We start from the raw sequence: 19,225 nt of genomic DNA, 5'->3' as shown, positions 1-19,225 counted from the left end.
ACGCTACCATAAATTCTAGTGCTGTTCCCCCCTTTGTTGAGCCGTGTCAACGATCAGCCTGCCAACGGGCGGTGGACGGTGGAACAAACGATCCAGTATCGATCAGTGTCCTGGATGTCCGGTTGTGTGTTTGGCAGATCGATGGTCAAAACGGCATCGAATAAAACAGGATCCTATGAGTAAACACGTATAAAACATCAACAACTACACCCACCCGACGCACGAGAAACAGATCCTGTTTCTTAGAAGAGAAGAATTCGGAGCCAGGGAAACCCTTGGCATCGAACCGATCGCGAATGAACGTGGGAGATACAATCATCCTATCCCGAAGGTGGTTAGAATTGCAGAATCTGGTTAATCCAGTCCCGGAACTCGGATATCCTGGTGTAGACACCGGGCTGGTTCGGCTCGGCACACCCAATGCCCCAGGAGATGACACCGGCCAGCAGGAAGCGCTTATCGGGACGTTGGATCACCATCGGGCCACCGGAGTCGCCTGAAAAAGTGTAGCACGCAAAGCGACGATCAGATAATGCACGCTCACCATCGCCCGCATCCCGCTTACCCTCGCACGAGTCGTAGCCGCCCTTCTTCCAGCCGGCGCAGATGAAGATGTGCGGAATGTGCTCGATGTAGCCCGCACTCCGGTACATCGTCTCGCAGATCTTGTTCTCGATCACGGGCACGGTGACCTCTTGCAGTACGCTCGGCAGAGGGCCATCTGAAAAAACGAAAAGGTCGCGGGGTGAACCCCGCCCACCGTTAACTATCTGGCTCGTAGGGCTTTGCTCCAAGCGAGGTGTGTAGTTCGTACCTTCGTACAGCCGACCCCAACCGGTCACAAACGCCGTCCGGCCGATGAAGTTCTCATCGTTCTCCGGCACGCACACGGGAATGATGTTCGGCTGGAAGACGACCGGCTCGTAGAACCTGGAAACAAAGAAAAGGGGGCGTGAGCACCGGACCCGGCAACCCGCTTCGACGCTAATCACTTTCTCCTACCTCAAAAGTGCCAGATCATATTCGAAAGTTCTCGGATCGAACTGGGGATGCGAGGCGACGATCTGCACCCGGCGCTCCTGGTAGCCGTACGGTTCCTCCTCCAGCGCCAGATCGTACTCGCCTAACCGAAGCAACAGGTCCGACGGTGGAACACTACAGAGAGAGAGAAAGAGAGAAGGATCGAACGATCGATTAGAGGGTCATCGGTGGAATGTTGCAGCATCATCCAGGTTCGTGGACGAGCCGGCTACTTACTTGTCCACGCAGTGGGCCGCCGTGATGGCCCAGTTTTCGTTCAGCAGCGCCGCACCGCACTTGTGCAGATAGGTGGACGTTCGCCACTGGCGAAGCGAGATCTGCCAGGGCCACCGACCAAACGCTGCCTTCGTGCCTCCGACGATCCTCGGCTCCGGGAACATCCGTTTGCCGCAAACTTGATTGCGGTTTTGGCGATGGGAAAAGCGGGAAGAAAAAAGAGGAAGGGAGAAGATCAGTCACCCGACATCGATTGCGTGTATTAATGAGAGGATGGAACCGGTCGGTATGGTATGGGGGAGTGGGAGAAACGAATGGTTCGTAATTATGTTGCCATAAAAATTGTAAACGATCCTCGCCAATCAGATCGCCTGACGATCGTGATAATGTGGTTACGTGTAATCAGCTCAAAGTGTGTGTGTGTGTGTGTGGATGAGAGTCAGTATATGTAAGGGAAGGAAGAACACACGTATGTTAAAACCCCGGGGCCGAACATCATCCTGCTGCGCCGCAGAATGCTGTGGGAACCAGTTTTTCTCTTCAGAGTCGCTGAGGACACCCGTGTTTGGACGAGGATCCCCCGGGATATTGACTGTGAAGCGCTCGCGCTGGGCAGTCCAGTTGGAAGATTAATTTGCCTCGGAGCGACCCACTCGCCTCGAGGGTCAGCTGCCCTCGCATGCATAATGTGCAACGAAATACTCTTATGGAGCGCTTCCTATCTGTCGTACCGAGCGAAGCGATGCCAACCGATTATCATTAGACGTGCCGGTTCGGAGTCGGATAAGAACCCGCCCGTACTAGAACGAAAGGACCATTACTTGTGCGCACTTTGTGCGTAGCGACGCAATTAACCATTCCGCGAACCCCGCCGCTGTCAACGAGGGGTTTATGCGTTTTTCCAGGCGGCGTCGCTAGGAAAGGATAAGACCCGATGCACGAGCCGCCGACTCCACCGGGCAGGATCAATTCGTGCCGGGCATCAACACTGTTGTCATGCGTACTGGCAACGCAGTGCGTGGCGGGCAGAGATTGAACGCTCAATTCTACACGTACACGTTCCGCGGACAGATGCAGTCCGGTATGATAAATGAGCCGAGGTGTGAGAAACGATTCGTCTTGCAGAAATACATACATCAGCGCGAAACACAACGAAAGCCGTGAAAGCGAGCGGTAATGAGATTAGGCAAACCGTTTCAATTCCTCCTTTTTGACGTATGATTTTATGACTACGTTCATGGTGCTTATAATTGATCAAAAAGTTTCAATTACGATTACCGTTGATGCATTCATTAAATACATATTAATGGAAATACCTTATAACGTCAGGATTAATATTTTCTTTTGTCAAGATCAATTTTTGGTTAAAGAAAACACTTTTTAGCTATTAAAGTACCAAAAGGAACCACTTTAAAAGTTAGATTGAAATGTGTCAAGTTTCGCAGTTTCTAGGATTAAATACATTCAATTCGATGATGAATTTAAACGCTTTACTTCATAGCATAAACAATTGTTTGATTTGTTTGTTGAAATTTGTCAGAGATCAATTTTTTATTACAAACCTTTCTAAATTGGATTCTAAATTAGATTTAATTCAATATAGTTTACATCACACGGTACCAAAAGACCAGTTTTTGTCTCAATTTATATTGGTTTGTGTCTTTTTCATTATCCTACCTCCCAACCCATTCAATGCTAAATATTTATTTTTAAATATGTTATAGAAATGTTCAGAAAAAAAATTAATTAAACAAAAATACACTTCATCATTAATATACTGGCAAAAGGAGAATGCATTTAAAACAAACCCAACTGTTAGAAAGTGTTCTAACATGTGCAAAGGAATGTGAAAAAATAAGAAATTTAATAGGGATTTTGAAAGCGGAAAAAACCAAAAAATTAGTCTTTATTCGGTTCCTATTTGCACAATCCTCGATTGCGCCCAAACATGCCCTATTTATCCTTTTCTAGCCCCGATGGCCGACGCCAAGGGTCATCGATTCTACCGATCAGCCGACCCGTCAGCTTATACCCCCCCTTTCTTATCTTAATGCTATCGGGCTGTCTGTTCTCAGCCGAATTGGCAGCTGGCGTTAGAATCAAAAGTGTTTCTAACACCAACCATTCTTATCTTATGTTATGAAGAGTTTGTATTCCCTGAAATCTTAGTACTTGACCAAAATTAAATTAATGTTCCTCCAATTTAAACTATAATTTAATTTCAATCTGTTTTTAAAAGACAAACAATGACAGTTAAATTAAAAATATAATGCACAGTAATTTTCTAGCACAAGTTCATTGTAAACCGTTTGTAGGTCAATTTTGAAGAACCAACGAAAAGAGTTCCATGCAATTGAAGGGACATCACATAAGCTTTACACTCGACGGGTATTCCAATGCTAATGACCGGACACAATGCTTGCGCTCCATAGATACCACAATACCCACCGGTACAATTAATTACATAATGTTTACACACATCGATAAGCCACAATCGCGGGATTCTCTTTCGCGTGCGCATTCTTTCCATTGGAACCGAACTGCAGCGAAACAAAACTCGCGTCGTTTTGCGATCTGCAGACAACAAAACACACCAACGTAACAAAGTGTCCGAAGAATAAAGAGGGGGGATGAACAAAAAGTGCTGCAGAAAACAAGGACCCACGTACACGTCACAGCCACAACGCACTTGCAAACCAAACCGGATAACAAATGACCTGTGAATGCCCCGTCGGGGACTCGCTGTGATCGCAAGGATCTCACGCAACACTGAATCATCTTTTGGCACACGTTTGGGCCGACCGCGGAAGGGAAGCCCGCGGTACTGGCGGAAATAAATCAACATTAGCACTCTGATAGTAATGATACCATTAAGTAAATACAAATAATTTATTTCACTCCAGTCCGAAAAACCAGTAAATCAGGTGCGCATATCGAACCGAAAGGCAGCAGGGCGAGATCGAGCCTTCGCTCGCCGTTCGCCGAACGTACATGTATGCGTCAGGATGCGATAATATTTCATACGGTTGTGGTATCGTGCGGTGCCGGAGGTGTTTCGAAGCGGTTTAAGGCTCGTTGAAGCATAGTTACAGTTGTTGTCACATTGTTGGTGTAATTTTAAGGACGTACAAGGAGGGCGACAAGATTCTTTCCCGTACATCGTGTTCAATCTGCTCGAACAAGACTATTAATCAAAATGAATTGTATTCGATGAAAATATAATCAAATTGAACAGCCTTTTGTTTGTCAACATTATTCAATACGTTTATTGTCTCAAAACATATATTTTATTGTAATAAAATACAACCGAAATGTTATGGAGATGTAAAAAGTTATAAAACTATGCTCAGTAGTGTGAAATCACGCGGGATTTTCAAAAACGATGATTACGTTCAGAAATATGTCACTTCCATCCTTCGGACAGTGATTATCGAAGACGAATCGAAAAGAAACGGAAAGAAACAAATTGCTGTGGTAGTTCGCAAATATTTCAAGAGTATTTTATTGTGAAAAGAAAAATGTTAAAACGTCTTTAAATGACGTAAGCTGTGCAGATTTCATTCGTAATCACGCAAAACAAAAAGTAGTTCCCACCAATGCAGAACTTTTAAGGTTCGGGTACGTGTGAACCGCTTAAAACTGACATAAAAAGAAATAATTTATCAGACAATCAATCAAGCGGCCCATTGTTGGGTACTGGACCGGCGCAGAAAACATAATCCAAACCTGTCGATAGCGATCGAAAGCAATCGGGTTTCGAAAATGGTTTTCTTCCTTCACCCGAAGGGAACGGAGTGCGTTCTTAAGGATTTGTTTGATGTTTTAAACATGCACAAGAGATATAAAATATAAAGGAGGCATCCAGTTAAGAGAACGCAACATCCAGGGAGTGTGATGCCCGGGGAGGGACAACACTTCTTCTCTGTTGTTTTCATTTCCATTCGGGGTTTGTGCTGTGCAGGACGATTCCTGAGCGAAGAATTCCACCACGAAGATGATACCTTGCCTCCGCATGGGGCACGTCGGCGATCGGGTGGTTTGGTCCGCTTCGAACCGGCCGTCTTCACACCATCGAGGGGACGGCGTGGGACCACATTAGGGGTGGTAAAGCCCGGGCAGTGGTAATGACAAAGCAGCATAACGACGTCGACGCGGTGGAGCGAACGGAAACGGCATAAGCATTGTTGCTCGTCTGCCTTCGCCTCGAGAAGCAGCGTAATGCTGGAGATCTTTGCCCGATCCCATCTTCTCGTGACTCGATTCTTGGGGTGCTTGTGTGTGAGTATGTGTTTGTGGGCCCGCGATAGCGTGCGGTGGAAGCATTGAACTTGCTTTCAAGGTTGAAATTGTTTTATGTTATTATCAATTATTTATGTTATATTTTTATGACCGAACCGAAGGCACCGACGAGAGCCGGTGACCACAATTGTGGGCATCTGGAGCCGGGCCTGGAGGCCCCCGAGGAAGGTTACGCCAGCCACAATGGACCGTAATGAGACATAACGCGATGTTTACCTCAACGGCCAGGATCTCCGGCGAGCGATCACGTTCCCATCGGGGATGAGATAATTTCGCTTCGACCGGGTTCGATTACATCGTGTGCGATATTAGATGCGACGGGGGAAGGGCCACTCACCTGATCGGTACTCGATGCCCTCGAGCGAGGGTAGCGTGGAGGTGGTCAGGAAGTCCGGTGCCAGCGTAACGCCGTCCGTGGTGACGTTTGCCAGGCTCGCCAATGTCGTCGTCGTCGTCGTCCATGAAGTCGATTGGTTGGCTGCGGTTTCCTGAGGGAACTTGACGGGCATTCCGGTGGTGGCTTCAGCCCCTGGTGGACCACGGTCGGACGTCGCCGGAGGGGGGCCGGCGGTCGTTGGCGATGCGGAAGAACCGACCGACGATGACAGCGTCGACGAGGATGATCCTCCGGCAGGAACTGTCACGTTAGTGCCACCGAGCGCTGACGTTGGTGACAAGGTTGAGGTCGTACTGCCGTTCTGCTGCTGAAGTGTCGTCGAGGTCGAGGACATCCCACTCGCTGAGGTCGGGGGAACCAAGGTAGTAACCGGGGGAGACGACGCAAGGCTTACGTTCGTCACTTTATGCTCGCCTGTGTCCGTCGCCATCGTCGAAGCACTGGGAAGGGAGGCTGTGGTTGTGCCTGCCTCGGCCGTTTCCCCACTTTCATCCGCTCCCTCCTCGCCCTCCTCCTCTTCGCCCTCTTCTCCTTCCTCTTCCTCGCTGCCACTCATCTCCTCCTCCTCCTCGTCACCGCTTCCCTCCAGGGCGCTCTCGGGCGACTCCTCCACCTGGGCCGTCGTGCTCTCGCGGACGATTACAGCTTCGGTCGTGGAAGATGCGTCCACCGGACGCTTCTGCAGCGTCGTCGAAGGTGAAAACGACCAGGCGTCTGTTGTGGTAGACGTTCCTAGGGTGGTTGGTGAAGAATATGTTTATTAAAACGGGATAGATGAGGTTCAATAAAGCATCACTTTATTTACATCTCGTTTAATTTTGGGTTGATAATGCATTACTACGTAAGGAAGAATGAAGAAAATTGATGAAGAGTTGAAGGATTATGGGCAATAGAGGAAGTTTTAAAAAAGAATAAGTAAATGTAAAAATATTCAGGTCGCATTCTCTTTTGACAAAAATGTTTTAACTAATAGAAGGTTATAAGTTACGGGTCAATGAAAGTAAAAAAATGCTGGCGCTTGAGGTCGATCTGCTTTAAAAGGCTTTAAAGGGCGTTTCGAAACATTTCTTATAATGGTTTATCATCAATTTAAATTAAACAAGAGAATTATGTATTTACTCGTACATCAAAAAGTATTTAGTTTTATGATATCTAGTCTGTTTTCCTAATCATCCAAATAGATTAACAGTTGAGTTTTGTAATATGGGAGGAACAATTGACGATGAAATTTGTTGACACCTTCCCAAAAACTGAAACAAACTGTGTTGAAAAATGAAATATAAACGAAGTTAAAGAATTTCAACTTGAATAAAAAAGCTGTTGACATGAAGGAGCTGTTGACTTGTCGTTTCTTCCAGTGCAACAGCTATTAACAAGACCACCGGCAATTCCTTTAATAATTTTCGTTTGTAATTATGTCATTAATTGTTGGTTTTATGCATCGCTTGGGTAATGATGCGATCTGCTGTTAGTCCCCTTGTGCCATTCCCAGGCGAATGTGCAGAAGTTAGTGTGCGCTCTCACCCTCCCGGTGCCATTATTTTAAAAGCCATGCAATTTACCAGATTCCTCGCTAGATGCCGCCGATGACGGCTCGGAGCCGGTCACCGACGCGTCACCCGTGGTCGTGAGTGTCGGTGCGGCGGAGGATGTAAAATGGAACGACGGTGGAGTTGATGAAGGCGATGGTGATGGTGATGAGACGACGGTGGACGACGTCACAGGAGCCGGCAGATCGGTTGTTCCGATCGTCGTGGCGCTACCGGGCTTGATAGCAGGGGACTTCGTGCCCGACGCCACGGTTGTGGTGGTTGTCTTTTGCGTCGTCGTTGTTGTCGTTGTCGTCGTAGACGTAGTGGTTGTCGTTGTTGTCGTGGGGACACCTTTGGTGACTGGCGCCTCGGCAGTACTCGAATGGATGACGGAGTGTCGGTTCGTGGTGCTCTCTTCGGTGCTCGCGTGCGGACCTTCGGTGGTCTTCCCATCGGGCGATCCGAGGATCACTTCAGGTTTGGCCGTCGAAGGAGACGTCACTTGCGAGTGCACCGAGAGATCGCCCAGCGGACCGGCGGTGTGATTCTGCTCCTCCTGGACCGTGTCGTAGACGTAGGCCGCCCCTGGCAGGAGCGTCTCGATCGGAAGCTTGGTGTCCTGCGCGAAGGACACCTCGACTGAAGCGGGTGGCAAGTGGGTTGGTGATGAAGATGGTTCATGCTGGTTAGTTTGATTACTGGCAATGACTTCTTCGGGTGTTAGTGTCTGTATGAGTATCCAGCTGTTGGACGTGGTAGGGCCTGTCGGGTTCGCATGATGGAGGATGGTCCACGTGAGGAGTTGTGGTTAAGAACTTGATGACAATTTTCTTTCTTCCGATATGATGAGACATACATTGAAACGCAAAACACTTACCTTGGTTGACGCTCGGTCGCTCGGTGGGTGTGTCCTCGAGGATGCTGGTCCACGTGACGAGACCAGGTCTAGAGAGCGTCGCCAAGTCCTCGGAATCGCTGGGTCGCACAGGAGACTCGGGAACTTTCACCGAAGAAGATTGTACGATCGGATCGGATTGAGTCGTGGCCGTTTTTTGTGTTGAAGAGGGTGAGACCGGTTTCGGAGTTGGGGTTGGCGTAGTGGCCTGCGTGACCTTCACTGTTGTCGAGGTATACCGCACACTAGACGAACTCGAAGGGGACGAATCTGTCTCTATAAGATGATCCAACGAGGTGGCCGGAACAGTTGCCACCTGCGACGTAGGTTTAGGTCTTGGACGAGGAGCTCTCGTCGTATCAGGACTGGTCGATGTCGTCGTTGTGGTTGTCGTCGTGGTCGTCGTCGTCGTCGTTGTCGGTGTTGGCCGTCTTCGGTTGGGTTTTGTCAGCGGTACAAAGGCCGGCGATGTGGTCGGTCGTCGAGAGTACGTCACGGAAGGAGTCGTGGACTCTGGTTTCGAGGAAGTCTGCGACGTTGTCGGTCGTCGAGCTGCGATAGTTGTTTGGGAAGCGGCCGCAATCGTGCTCGGAGGTCTCCGTGAACCGATGGTAGTGGTAGCGTTAGTCTGAACAGGTTGTCTCGTTCCCTGGCTTGTCACTTTCCGGGTCGGCGATGGAGGTGTCGTTGTCGGTACTTCAGTAGTTGTCGTCGGTTGAGGTGGTCGTCGACTGGGACCTCGCGTTGTCGTTTTGTTGATCGTAGGACGTCTCGTTTTGTACGGTTTCTGAGTCGTAGTCTTAGTCGGCGGAAGTCGTGTGCCTTCCGTTACAGGGATGGAGCTTTGACTGGGCCTTGCCGGCGGGCGTTTATTGCTGGTCATCGAAGAACCAGAGCTTGGGGCGGGATTTTTACTACTCTGCACGTACTGGAATGTCGTGAACTCCTGATACTCGGTCGTAGTCTGTAGTTCGTCCTTCTGCTGGACCTTCAGTGGCGCTTTCGTTGTGCGAGCGGTCGTCATGGTCGGTCTGCGGTTCGTTTTCGATGTCGTTCGGCTGGTCGTGGACGATGAGCTGCTAACCAGTTCGTACTTGTGCGTCCCGTTCACCGCCGGCGTCGTTGGGAGGCGCGTTTCGGTGAGCGGCGGCTTTCGGTGCGTGTTCATCACAGACGTTTGCGGCGGGAAGTGCTGGAAGTGGGTCACCGAGTTGTGGTCTATACTGTTGTCCGTTATGTCCGGCTCGAACAGTAACCGGTCATCCTGTGCGAAATTAAAGCAACATTTAATGGCTTGTTCGTTCACCAGCAAGAAAACCACAAATGTTTTCAGATAATCTTTACGCAACGATACTTACGTTAACCTGACAGCAGGAACCGAAGAATATCTTATCAATGCACACTCCTAAATGTGTGCCGTTTGCTTTGAAGCAGTTGATAGCGAACATGCAAATGCCTTCCTGGCCAGTGTTGCGTACGACGCAAGGTAAGTGACGTAGGTTTCTGCTAGCTTGAACTGAAATGAAATAAACAAAATCCAAATTGGTTAGTGTGAAATCATGTTCCAAAATACTGCTTAAAGATTTGAACGACTATTGAAAAGTTCACGTCACTTTCTTTTGATAGTCAAATAGAATTCAAAACTAAATTAAAAGTATCAAGATTTAAATACTAAATTTGGGAAATTCCTCACGGACCTAAAGGATGGTTCCTGCATAAAGATAGTCCTCAAAAATGAAACAATGTTCTCTTATGTCAGAGATCCAAAAACATTCCTAACCTCCAAATAAAGTAATGTGCTATTCTGCTCTTTGCTTTTTGGTTGTAGCCAGAGCAAAACGTTGAGTTCAGAACAATCCAAGTCCGCTATTCGGCCCGGCATGTCGTCGGGGGAGGAATTAATCTCCCAGAAGCAGACTAGGTCAATGCTTTATTTTCGACGCCATATCTCACGTAAAAATCTCCACCTCCAACGTGCTCGCCGAAACACTCAAAACACAAACCTAATCTAATCCTATTTGCATACTCCACCCCTCCCTGGGCCGTGGCCGCTTGAGAGATGCTGTTACTCTTGGCCTTTTCTTGGAGCGCAGCTGACGCGCTTTAGAAGAACCGTTCCACGTGCGGCTGGACGTACGCGGTGGGGTTTTAAAGGATGCCCTGCTTTCTGGAGTGGCGACTCGGGCCCCCAGAAAGTGCTGCTGGATGCTGGGTGGAATTTCGAAACGATGCGCCTGTTAGCGTCACTTTCCGGTTCTCTCCCGTGTGCGAACGGGAGCTCGCGAAAGTGGGTCAGTCGGGTATCGTTTACCTCAATTTATGGTTCTTATACAATTACCCTTTTTGTGCGCACGAACTGGGAAGATCGATCGTCGTCGCCAGGACACACCGACCGTGCCAGAGCGCCCTCGGGAGAAAGGGAAGTGAAGTTTTACTTTCTTCACCCCATCAAACCGTTCCTCTGGGGCTCCCACGAAGCTCTTTGTTTGCTGCTGCTGTCGCGGTTAAATGTCTACAAGACCACTTTCTTTTCCATTCGCTGACACGAACGCTGCGCAAACTCCGGATACACGGGTCGTCGCAGTGATTCATCTCGGGGCGAGTCAGTTGTTTATTTTTCGTTTGGTTTAAGTTTATTGTTTATCAGAAGTGGCGGACGGAGAGAGGCTCAAGGAACACGGGATGCATTTAAATTTCTTAAAAATTGCCTGATCTCACCACTACGTTACGAAAGCCGTTCGGTGGAAGGGAAGGCTTTATCGTGATCGTATGCACTCGTTGTCAACCCATGGTGGAACGCGGAACACGTCACCTGGAACAGTTTTCCCAATGGTTAGCCAACACCGAACGAGACAATGCATCATCGTTTCCGAACCGGAACTCACGCACATCTGATGTCGGTTCCTGCATGCTGTGTCGTCTCCTACGAACAGCTTGTTTTCTCACAGGTGCGAGGTCATGACTGCCGAGGAATTGGCCCTCATCTAGATCACCGTAGAAGGGAGTTGCCCAGAAGTTCCACACTCTGGGAACACTCCGAGCCCTCCCGAGGTCCAACAAACCCCTCGTGGAGACACTTTACTTCTTAGCCACCACAATGGGCCGAAGAATGACTTTGTTTGTTTTCGTTGCGCATTCTAGAGGGGCTTGAGCTGGAAGCTGAGCTCGATTTCGCACCGGGGCCTGAACAGAGTCGTCTGAGGACCGTTTGCATAACCCAAAACCCGTTTTGTGCTGTACACGTTCTACCTCCACCGTGCCGAGTGCAACCGTGTGACCAACATCGTCCAACGTCCGAAGGCAATGGCAATGGCCGCAAGCTCGAACATTAGTCCGGTGGTCGGTTTTTTTTTGTTTTATGGCGATCTCAATGTGCCTGCCCGATCTCTTGACAGTGGCTGCTGGTGATGTTTTAGTTCCTTTTTCCTGTAAGACCCCCTTCCCGGTCGTGGCACTTCCCCGGCAGTTCAGCCGGTTCAAAGTCAAGTTCATTGCCGGTAGGGTTACTTCTGGGCAGTCGAGCCTGTTCACTAGAACCATTTCCTTAAACGTGCCCGCCGGGTGGTCGGTGACGTTCTCTCACGTGCACGTTTGCTTCCATGCAGAGTATCTGGTCGTAATTTGTAGCGAAACGGAAACAAACGTTACGCGCTTGTTGTGTCCGCTAGCTTTAATCCGATTTACTTCTGCAAGCAATATACAACCATATGTCACTGTTTGTAGATGTTTATGGTCATTTTATAAACGGTTATATCGTTCATAATTATTTCACACGAAAAAAACTAAGCGGAACGATGTCTTTGTGTTTCAATAACTGATAGTTATTCACTCAGAAATAATCTAGTCGAAACATATGGCATTTAAATTTCACAACAAAACCCAATCTAGTTGAAAAAAAAGTTCCAATAAAGCATTCATTCCTTCTAAACCGATTAACAATTTAAATAAAACTATCTCATAGCTACACCTTTTAATTTGAAATAAAACATTGATAGCAGGCTTTACAACTTATTTCAAATTCATTCAGTATTTATTGTATTTGCATAAAGATTAAGATATTTTAGCATATAACTTTAAATCATCTTTTTCCATTTTTAGCTTTTTTTCCCTTTAAATTAAACCGAAAGTAAAAAAAAACACCAGTGATTTTTCAAACAGTTTAACGGAAGACCTTTCCAAACTTGAACATTGAATAGGAAATTGAAGTTTCGCTCTAATCCGTGATAGAGATAGATTTTTTTAAGGCTTCATAACTTTTTTCCTGTGTAAGATATGGATAGTTTTCAAGAGGCTGATGAATGGTTAATGTTAGCTTCTAGAGCTGAATTATTGGTTCCTATTTTCTTCCTTCCTAGAAAATTCGTTCCTAGTTTTTGGTAAAAAACTTATTCCTCATACTCCAAACGCAAAATGCTCATTCTATAACAGAACTACTTTGCGTAATGTGATGGAAATGAAACTTTTCCGTTCTATAGAAGTATAATAGTTTAAAAATTCATCTTTGCCAAAAACAACTTGCTCTTATGAAAGTTAACCAGCACTCAAATTGCGCATTGCAGTACTTTTAAACATTCGACGTAAGTTTCCTACGAGACGCGAGTGCACAAGATAGGAACATTCCCGATGCGATTCATGCTGACCTCGTTACAGAAACAGCGACGGTAAAGTGCTAGCAAATATTTACCATATTTTCCAGCAAACATTTTCCCCAGATCCCGCGGGTGTCCGATATGCAATTAGGGGTGGCCAGTTCGTACTTGTTCCACCCGCCGTCCGGTCGTCGGAGTTTTCCGATCCCGCCGCCGAAAGTCGTTCCAATACTTGCGCTTTCGAATCCGCGTACTATATTCGGCTGTGAGTCAGCTCCGTCGTCCCGGGGGTGTAGTTTACATCGCACACCAAATGGGCACTTTCACCCGCCCGCATTGTCCCACCATCGCCCGACCGAAGTGCGAACATAATGCTGGCCGGAATCCGGTTGTGTCGCCTCGTGCACCAGGACGTGCACCGATGGGACGGGGTGTCAAAACTTGGGCATGACAAATTTCGCCAGTATGATGTCAAACCGTTCGCGCCGTGAAATCCCCGCTCCCTCGTGATGAATGAAAGTGAGTGTTCGACGACCGAACGAAGACAAAGTTCACGCGTAGGCGTGTAACTAGTTTTACTGGTTCACCCGCGGACGGTTCTGTGCTTCCGATCCGGGGTACTTTCCCTGCCATTTTGGACGCGGGCGGTGCCATTTGAGGGCGCCAAGCTGGCAGGTGGCAGGTTCGGGTTTGAGGAAGTTTGGGTGGGAGCGGACCGACCGAAGAAAGTAAGTTAAATCTGCCCAACTGGTCGGTTACCCAGTGACCTCAAAAATGGGCGAGCGCGAGAAAATGGTCAGCGTTTGCGCAGCTCGGTTTCGGTACGGTCGGTAAGTGTGTGGAAGCAGGGAGAAATGGCCATCCGACGAGGGGCACCCGCTGGTGATCGCATGCAGCTGATGATGATGATGATGATGATGGGGCTAATGTTACACAAAGAGGCGGCTTCCTAGCTGGGCGGAAAGAAAGAAAAAAGCCCGCCGATTGATACGAAACGTGAAGTTTTGATGGGTTTTCGATTGCAAGTAACCCCGTTTTGGCGCCGAAACCAACTCCAATTCGATGGATGGTGGCGTGGAATGAATTATGCTTCACCAGACTTCCTCATCCTTTCCTCTCCTTGGCGGGCTTTCGGATGAGGTCGGTTCGATAAGCAGCTCTCGGGAGGCAAAGACGGTTGAGGGGCAAAGATAGTTTTTACACAAAGTTTGCCACAATAACCCCCCCCCCTCCTCTTCCTCCTCACCATCCCTCTCTGGTACCAAAAGGCGAAATCGAAATTTCACGCAATTGTCCATTGTCTGCGCAGATGAAGTTTCTCGTTTCCTTCGAGCTTTCCGAGCGGTTTTGGGCCAGCAGAATGCTCCCGGTGGGGAAAATGATTTATTTCACCCAAAAGCACCAGGGAAAACCTCCCGCACGGAACCCCGCGGGCCAGAAACACGCCCAATTTGTCATCCTAAACGGAGCGGTTCAAAAGTAAATCGACGAAAGCCTTCACTTGTTGCGGTTTCGGACAACGGACGCGCCAAATCCTCTAATTTATTTTTCATGGCAGCCCTGGCGCGTTTCGCTTTCGTTTCCGTGTCGAATCAATTTGAAACTAGAATGGAAGTCGTTGTTTACCCTTTTTCCGTCGTTGGTACATGGCCACCACTTTCACTCCAAATGGCGACCAGCATATACGACGAAACGGGAACGTGTCGATTGCCGTTCGGTCCGACGTAGGAATTTCTGGTGCGAAAGCAGATGAACTCGTGATGGTATTGTTTGCCTCCGGGAGCCGTTTTTAAATATTACAGTATGGGGTTCGACTCTTTTTTGTGAGAAGAATTTAAAGAAGTAATTCTTGCGAAAGCTTTGCTTCTTTGAAGAGATAAAGAAATTAAACTCACACTTCCCATACTCTCGTTGACTGTTTTCATGTTCCACTTCTTTTCATCATTTCACCTAATGATCCATTCATTTGAATATATTCTGATAACATACGAGCACTTTTGTTTTAGCGGGTAGTAAAAAACAACCCTCCAATGGCTTCACTTCCTAACTTTCTACTCCTCCGAACGTCATGGGGCTCATCGGATGACATTTGAAACGGTTGTTATGGGAACGCTCCCCGCATGGCTTACTGGTTCGGAATCGTTAACATTACCATCATCATCATAATGGCGTTTGGTTGGGGGAAAACCCCCCCCTGGGCGAGCATAAGACTGCGGACTTGGAAGGAAAAATTCTGTGGAGTTTTTGTGTGTTTTGTTTTAGCCGTTATCATGACACTCGCTCCCCATCCACTGGGGGATGTTAAGTCGGTCTGGGCAGGTCGATAAACTGCATCCGCCAATCCTGCCCGTCACCAAGCTCAGCCCTCGCCCGTGGGGGGGTTATGACGCGACAGGCGGGGTACGTGCAGGAGACGGTTGTTATTATTCTAGCAGCATCGAGCGAGGCGGGTGGCACGCGCGTCTTCGGCACGACATGGGGCATTAGCGTAATGGTGCTCGAGGGAGTGGAACACCGGGACGCGATGAAGAACGCAATATCGTAACCCACCTTCGAACCAGACGGTCATAATCGGACGCACCGGGAACAAACAAAAAAGTCTTCACTCTTCTCAGCAAAGTACGGCGGGACCATCTCCCAAAACGGTCGGGACGGTAGCAACCAACGGTTCTATCACATGTGCTCCAAGGGGAGGGCGATCAGCGTTTCGTGGCGTTCCTCGAAAGTTTTGACACGACGGACTCAGCATCGATTAGGAGTTTCCGTAATGGCAGCGTCATAATTCCCTCCCCCCCACCTCGCGGTTGGCGTTTCTCGGATCGAAAGAAAGAAGAAGAAACCAAACAACCAAGGATTGACGGTCCGCCGCCTTAGTTGGCCACGGGAAACGCTCACTTTCGCTGCAGGTGCGTGACTCCAACGTTACCGGACGTACGATCCGGACGTACGTACCGCAAACAATGGCGCCCGATGCGGCAGGGTGGGGTGGAGACAGACGGCCTGGTGAAAACCACCAACAAGAAACCGAAGTAACATCGTCCAACCACTTTTTGGCCGGGTCGTACGGGAAACGGGCAGAAGACGGGTTGGTTCCCGTAACGGTTCTTACCCGTTTATATGTTCCTTCCCTGCTTCATTATATAGTTTTTAGGACCCTTGCGGGTTTAATGCGCGGCTAGTTCTGCGGCATCCGCCCCCCTCTGGGCAGGGAGAGGGGGATGGCCACCGGGAATAGTTCGGGAGGTACTCGCTTTTTTATTGCTACTACCGAACGCTACGGCCAACTCTAAGTCCGAAGCACACGCGGTGTTTACGAATCGCGCTCCATTTAGTCCCGTTCGTTGGTGTGTTTTTTTGTCTATTGCGGTAAAATATTACGTAAAACTGCGACCACATTTTCGATATGGTTCGATGGCGTGAGATTGAAAACACGTGATTGAATAAATTGGAAACATTTGATTCCGTATGACGAGGAATTTTTTTGTAAGGTTAAACATAGGATCCCAAGAGAAAGCAAAAGAAAAGAAGAATAGTTTGATACCGCTATGAATTTCGATAAGGTATTGTTTTAATTTGTTTAAGCAATTAAGATCACGAAAGCCCTTAAATAATTGAATCATCTTTTAGAACATGTTCGGTGGATGTCTACCGGATACCTTGTCCTTAGCATTTACTTTAAGTTCAATTTTTAAGCATCTCCTTTACTTCCATGTTTTCGTTTTTTTAAATCACACTCAATGCCAATGGGTTAAATTTATTTGGAACTAGTTCTATCACCAAACACGTTTGAAGGCAAAACTGACAAATGTCTTCAGCGACAATCGTTAAAGGGAATATATTTTGAATTTGGGAGTTTTTTTATTTCGGGAATGAGAACGTCCCAGTGACTTTGATAGCCATATGCAAGGACAGAAGTAAAGTTGTGCTCGACAAAATCTAAAGTTTATCAGTAACCAAAAGTTTTCTATACAACAGCGTAATGCCAAATGGTAGTTTAATGCAATGTGATGTATGTTCAAGATTATGTTGAATGAAAAGGGTTCTGCTTGAAGCGATCGTTTTTCTATCAAATCCTCTTCTGATTTGGATGGATTGGAGACCAGGAGAAAATCCCTCTCCGCGGAAATGTGCTTTCCCCAAAAGATCCTACATTGTTGCTCGTATACTTACACGACGTGAACGGAAACACTGGACTGCTGTACGCCGTCGAGAGCAGGCCACCAAGCAGGATGGTGAGGGAGGTGATGAGCTGGACTGCACTGCGATGGCGACACCATCTCACCGTCCCCCGACGTGGGTCTAAGCTGGTCATCTATGAACAGGAAGAAAAAACAAACGAGAGAAAAGTAAAGGTGGTGGTGAATTAAAATCAGAGCAAATTGAACTACATTACGGGGGAGGCGGAAGCTAAAAGAAGCGCCCAAGCCCGAGCGGGGTTGGGGAAAGGTCATAGACAAAATTTGCATAATGTTTTCAAGGTTTCTTCTTTCTCCGCTTCGCCGAGGCGGAAGGCGCATAAAGAATGTTCATGTGCCTGGGGACATAAGGCTTGGCGAGTGGCAGATTAAGTCGGCAGACGTTATGCTACATATCGGAGCTGGGAGACCCGGACAGGGATGGTCGGCTAATTGGAGTCCAAGTCGTGGCCAAGTGGTCAGGTGAGCTACCGTACAATCGAGCCGGTGATGGTGATACCAATCCTTTTTTTTTATTCGTTGGTCGGAAAATTATTCCAAGCGAAATGCGAATCCTCCTCCGCTGGATTCGCGAAAAGCACCTTTTGCAAAGGACCGCGGAGGGTAATTAATTGCAAATTAAAACAACCTCCAGGGGTGGCGTGACTGCCGTTGATTGCGAACGGGCACAGCTTATCGTGACGCATGGCCAGATACACGTACGAAGGGTTTCCATTCCGGGGCCGTAAGACCAAGCGTGCTCATGAAAATACCTAAACTGCTGCAGCCAGTGTCAGCCGTGTCCCTATGCACTCCGGTCACCGGCTGCTCAAGTTCAAGTTGAAGGTTAAAGCATGCAAGCTGCTTGCAAGTCTTGTAGTTTCTTCTGTTCCGAAATTCTCCGAATTTTATACATTCCGGAAGAAACGTCTTGAGCAAATGATGATTGTTGCTCGGGACGCATTTTCCAAATAAAAGCAAGAAAGGTATTTCCATTCCGTGAGGTATTTTTTTTTATTTCGAAAGCCATCAAAGTCACTCAAACATATTTATCTGCATTATTACGCTCTCTTAGCTCGTTAATCCCGCGGGAAGCACTCTGGAACAACGATGGGAACTTATAACTTCTTATTTGACGCTCGCCATCATCAACTGCATTCAACCCGTGTAAGGGTTTACGGGAGGACTAACAACCCACAAACCGGAAAGGAATCTGGCGGAGAGTTCAAATATTTGAGTGAGTTAATTTTGGCAACAAGCGCGCACGAAGAGACCCCCCGTTTTCCGATGCTTCCCGGCGTAAGAGTTCCCAGAACAGGAGTCCAGAATAACTTTCACGCTTCGCGACCTACGGATAATGAAGTGCAGTACACCCCGAGGAGGAGCCGCGAGTAGAAAGCTGCGGCCTTTTTTCCCAGGCCTAATTCTGACCGAAAAGGTTTTCAGTCCAACAAACAAAAAAAGGCAGCGTTTTAAGCAGCAATAACTTTGAATCATCAGCTCCGGCGCCGGTGGCGGTGGCGCAAAACCTTTTCCCTCGTTCGCCGGTCGTAAAGTTGAACGACCGAAATATGTGTGTGTGTGTACTTTCATCATTTTCCCGTTTTTCACCGTGACCAACAGGCGCAAACGGTGGCGTTGCGATGCGTTGCGGTTAATCTTCCCATGAATGGGCAGACGGAACGGTAGGCGGCAGCGGTGGCAGTACCAGCATCAGAAGGCGTCAAGAAAAACTGGCAGAAAATCTAGATTAAAAACCTTTTCCTCGACTCGCTAGCGCTAGCACTGCTTCGCGCTGTTCTCTGCCTCCGACTTCCGTTTGCTGCACGATGTCCATGGACGAGCTGGCGGAGCAACGGCGAGGTGAAATTAAGCCACAACCAGGACCACCGAGCTGGAAAGAATTTGCCGACTCGCCGCGGCAACCCTTCGAGGGAGATGAGTTTTATTTATGTGTACCTCCACGCTTCGTATGATTAAGCTTTAAGATTTCGTTGCCTACGGAGTTGTATTCTTGGGAAAAAGGGGTTTTAAAATATATTGTGGGTAACATGCATTCAAAAGACGGATGCGGGCAAACG

The 19,225-nt window shown here is 48.0% G+C and overlaps 1 protein-coding gene across 1 annotated transcript; it reads right to left on the bottom strand.

The window, feature by feature from the left end:
* Positions 1–335: 335 nt before the first annotated feature.
* On the bottom strand, positions 336–17,281 carry LOC131264765 (mucin-5AC). The gene is made up of 10 exons (XM_058267034.1): positions 17,140–17,281; positions 9,739–9,896; positions 8,363–9,644; positions 7,516–8,247; positions 5,894–6,685; positions 1,258–1,435; positions 1,003–1,155; positions 815–930; positions 566–721; positions 336–496 (listed from the first exon to the last, which is right to left on the bottom strand). Exons 1-10 carry the CDS (start codon positions 17,279–17,281, stop codon positions 336–338), a joined length of 3,870 nt encoding a protein of 1,289 aa, XP_058123017.1.
* Between the last annotated feature and the right edge of the window lie 1,944 nt (positions 17,282–19,225).

Source organism: Anopheles coustani, chromosome 2 (genome assembly GCF_943734705.1).
Source record: "Anopheles coustani chromosome 2, idAnoCousDA_361_x.2, whole genome shotgun sequence".
In the NCBI taxonomy this organism is placed as follows: domain Eukaryota; kingdom Metazoa; phylum Arthropoda; class Insecta; order Diptera; family Culicidae; genus Anopheles; species Anopheles coustani.
This window is presented reverse-complemented; position numbering and strand designations above follow the sequence as displayed.

Bases quoted from the DNA above. Each gene is read 5' to 3' on its own strand.
- LOC131264765 (XM_058267034.1), bottom strand. From the start codon at position 17,281: ATGACCAGCTTAGACCCACGTCGGGGGACGGTGAGATGGTGTCGCCAT. The intron at 9,645-9,738 runs GTAAGTATCGTT...AATTTCGCACAG, and splicing joins GTTCCTGCTGTCAGGTTAAC to GATGACCGGTTACTGTTCGA. The intron at 722-814 runs GTACGAACTACA...TCGTTTTTTCAG, and splicing joins TTGGGGTCGGCTGTACGAAG to ATGGCCCTCTGCCGAGCGTA.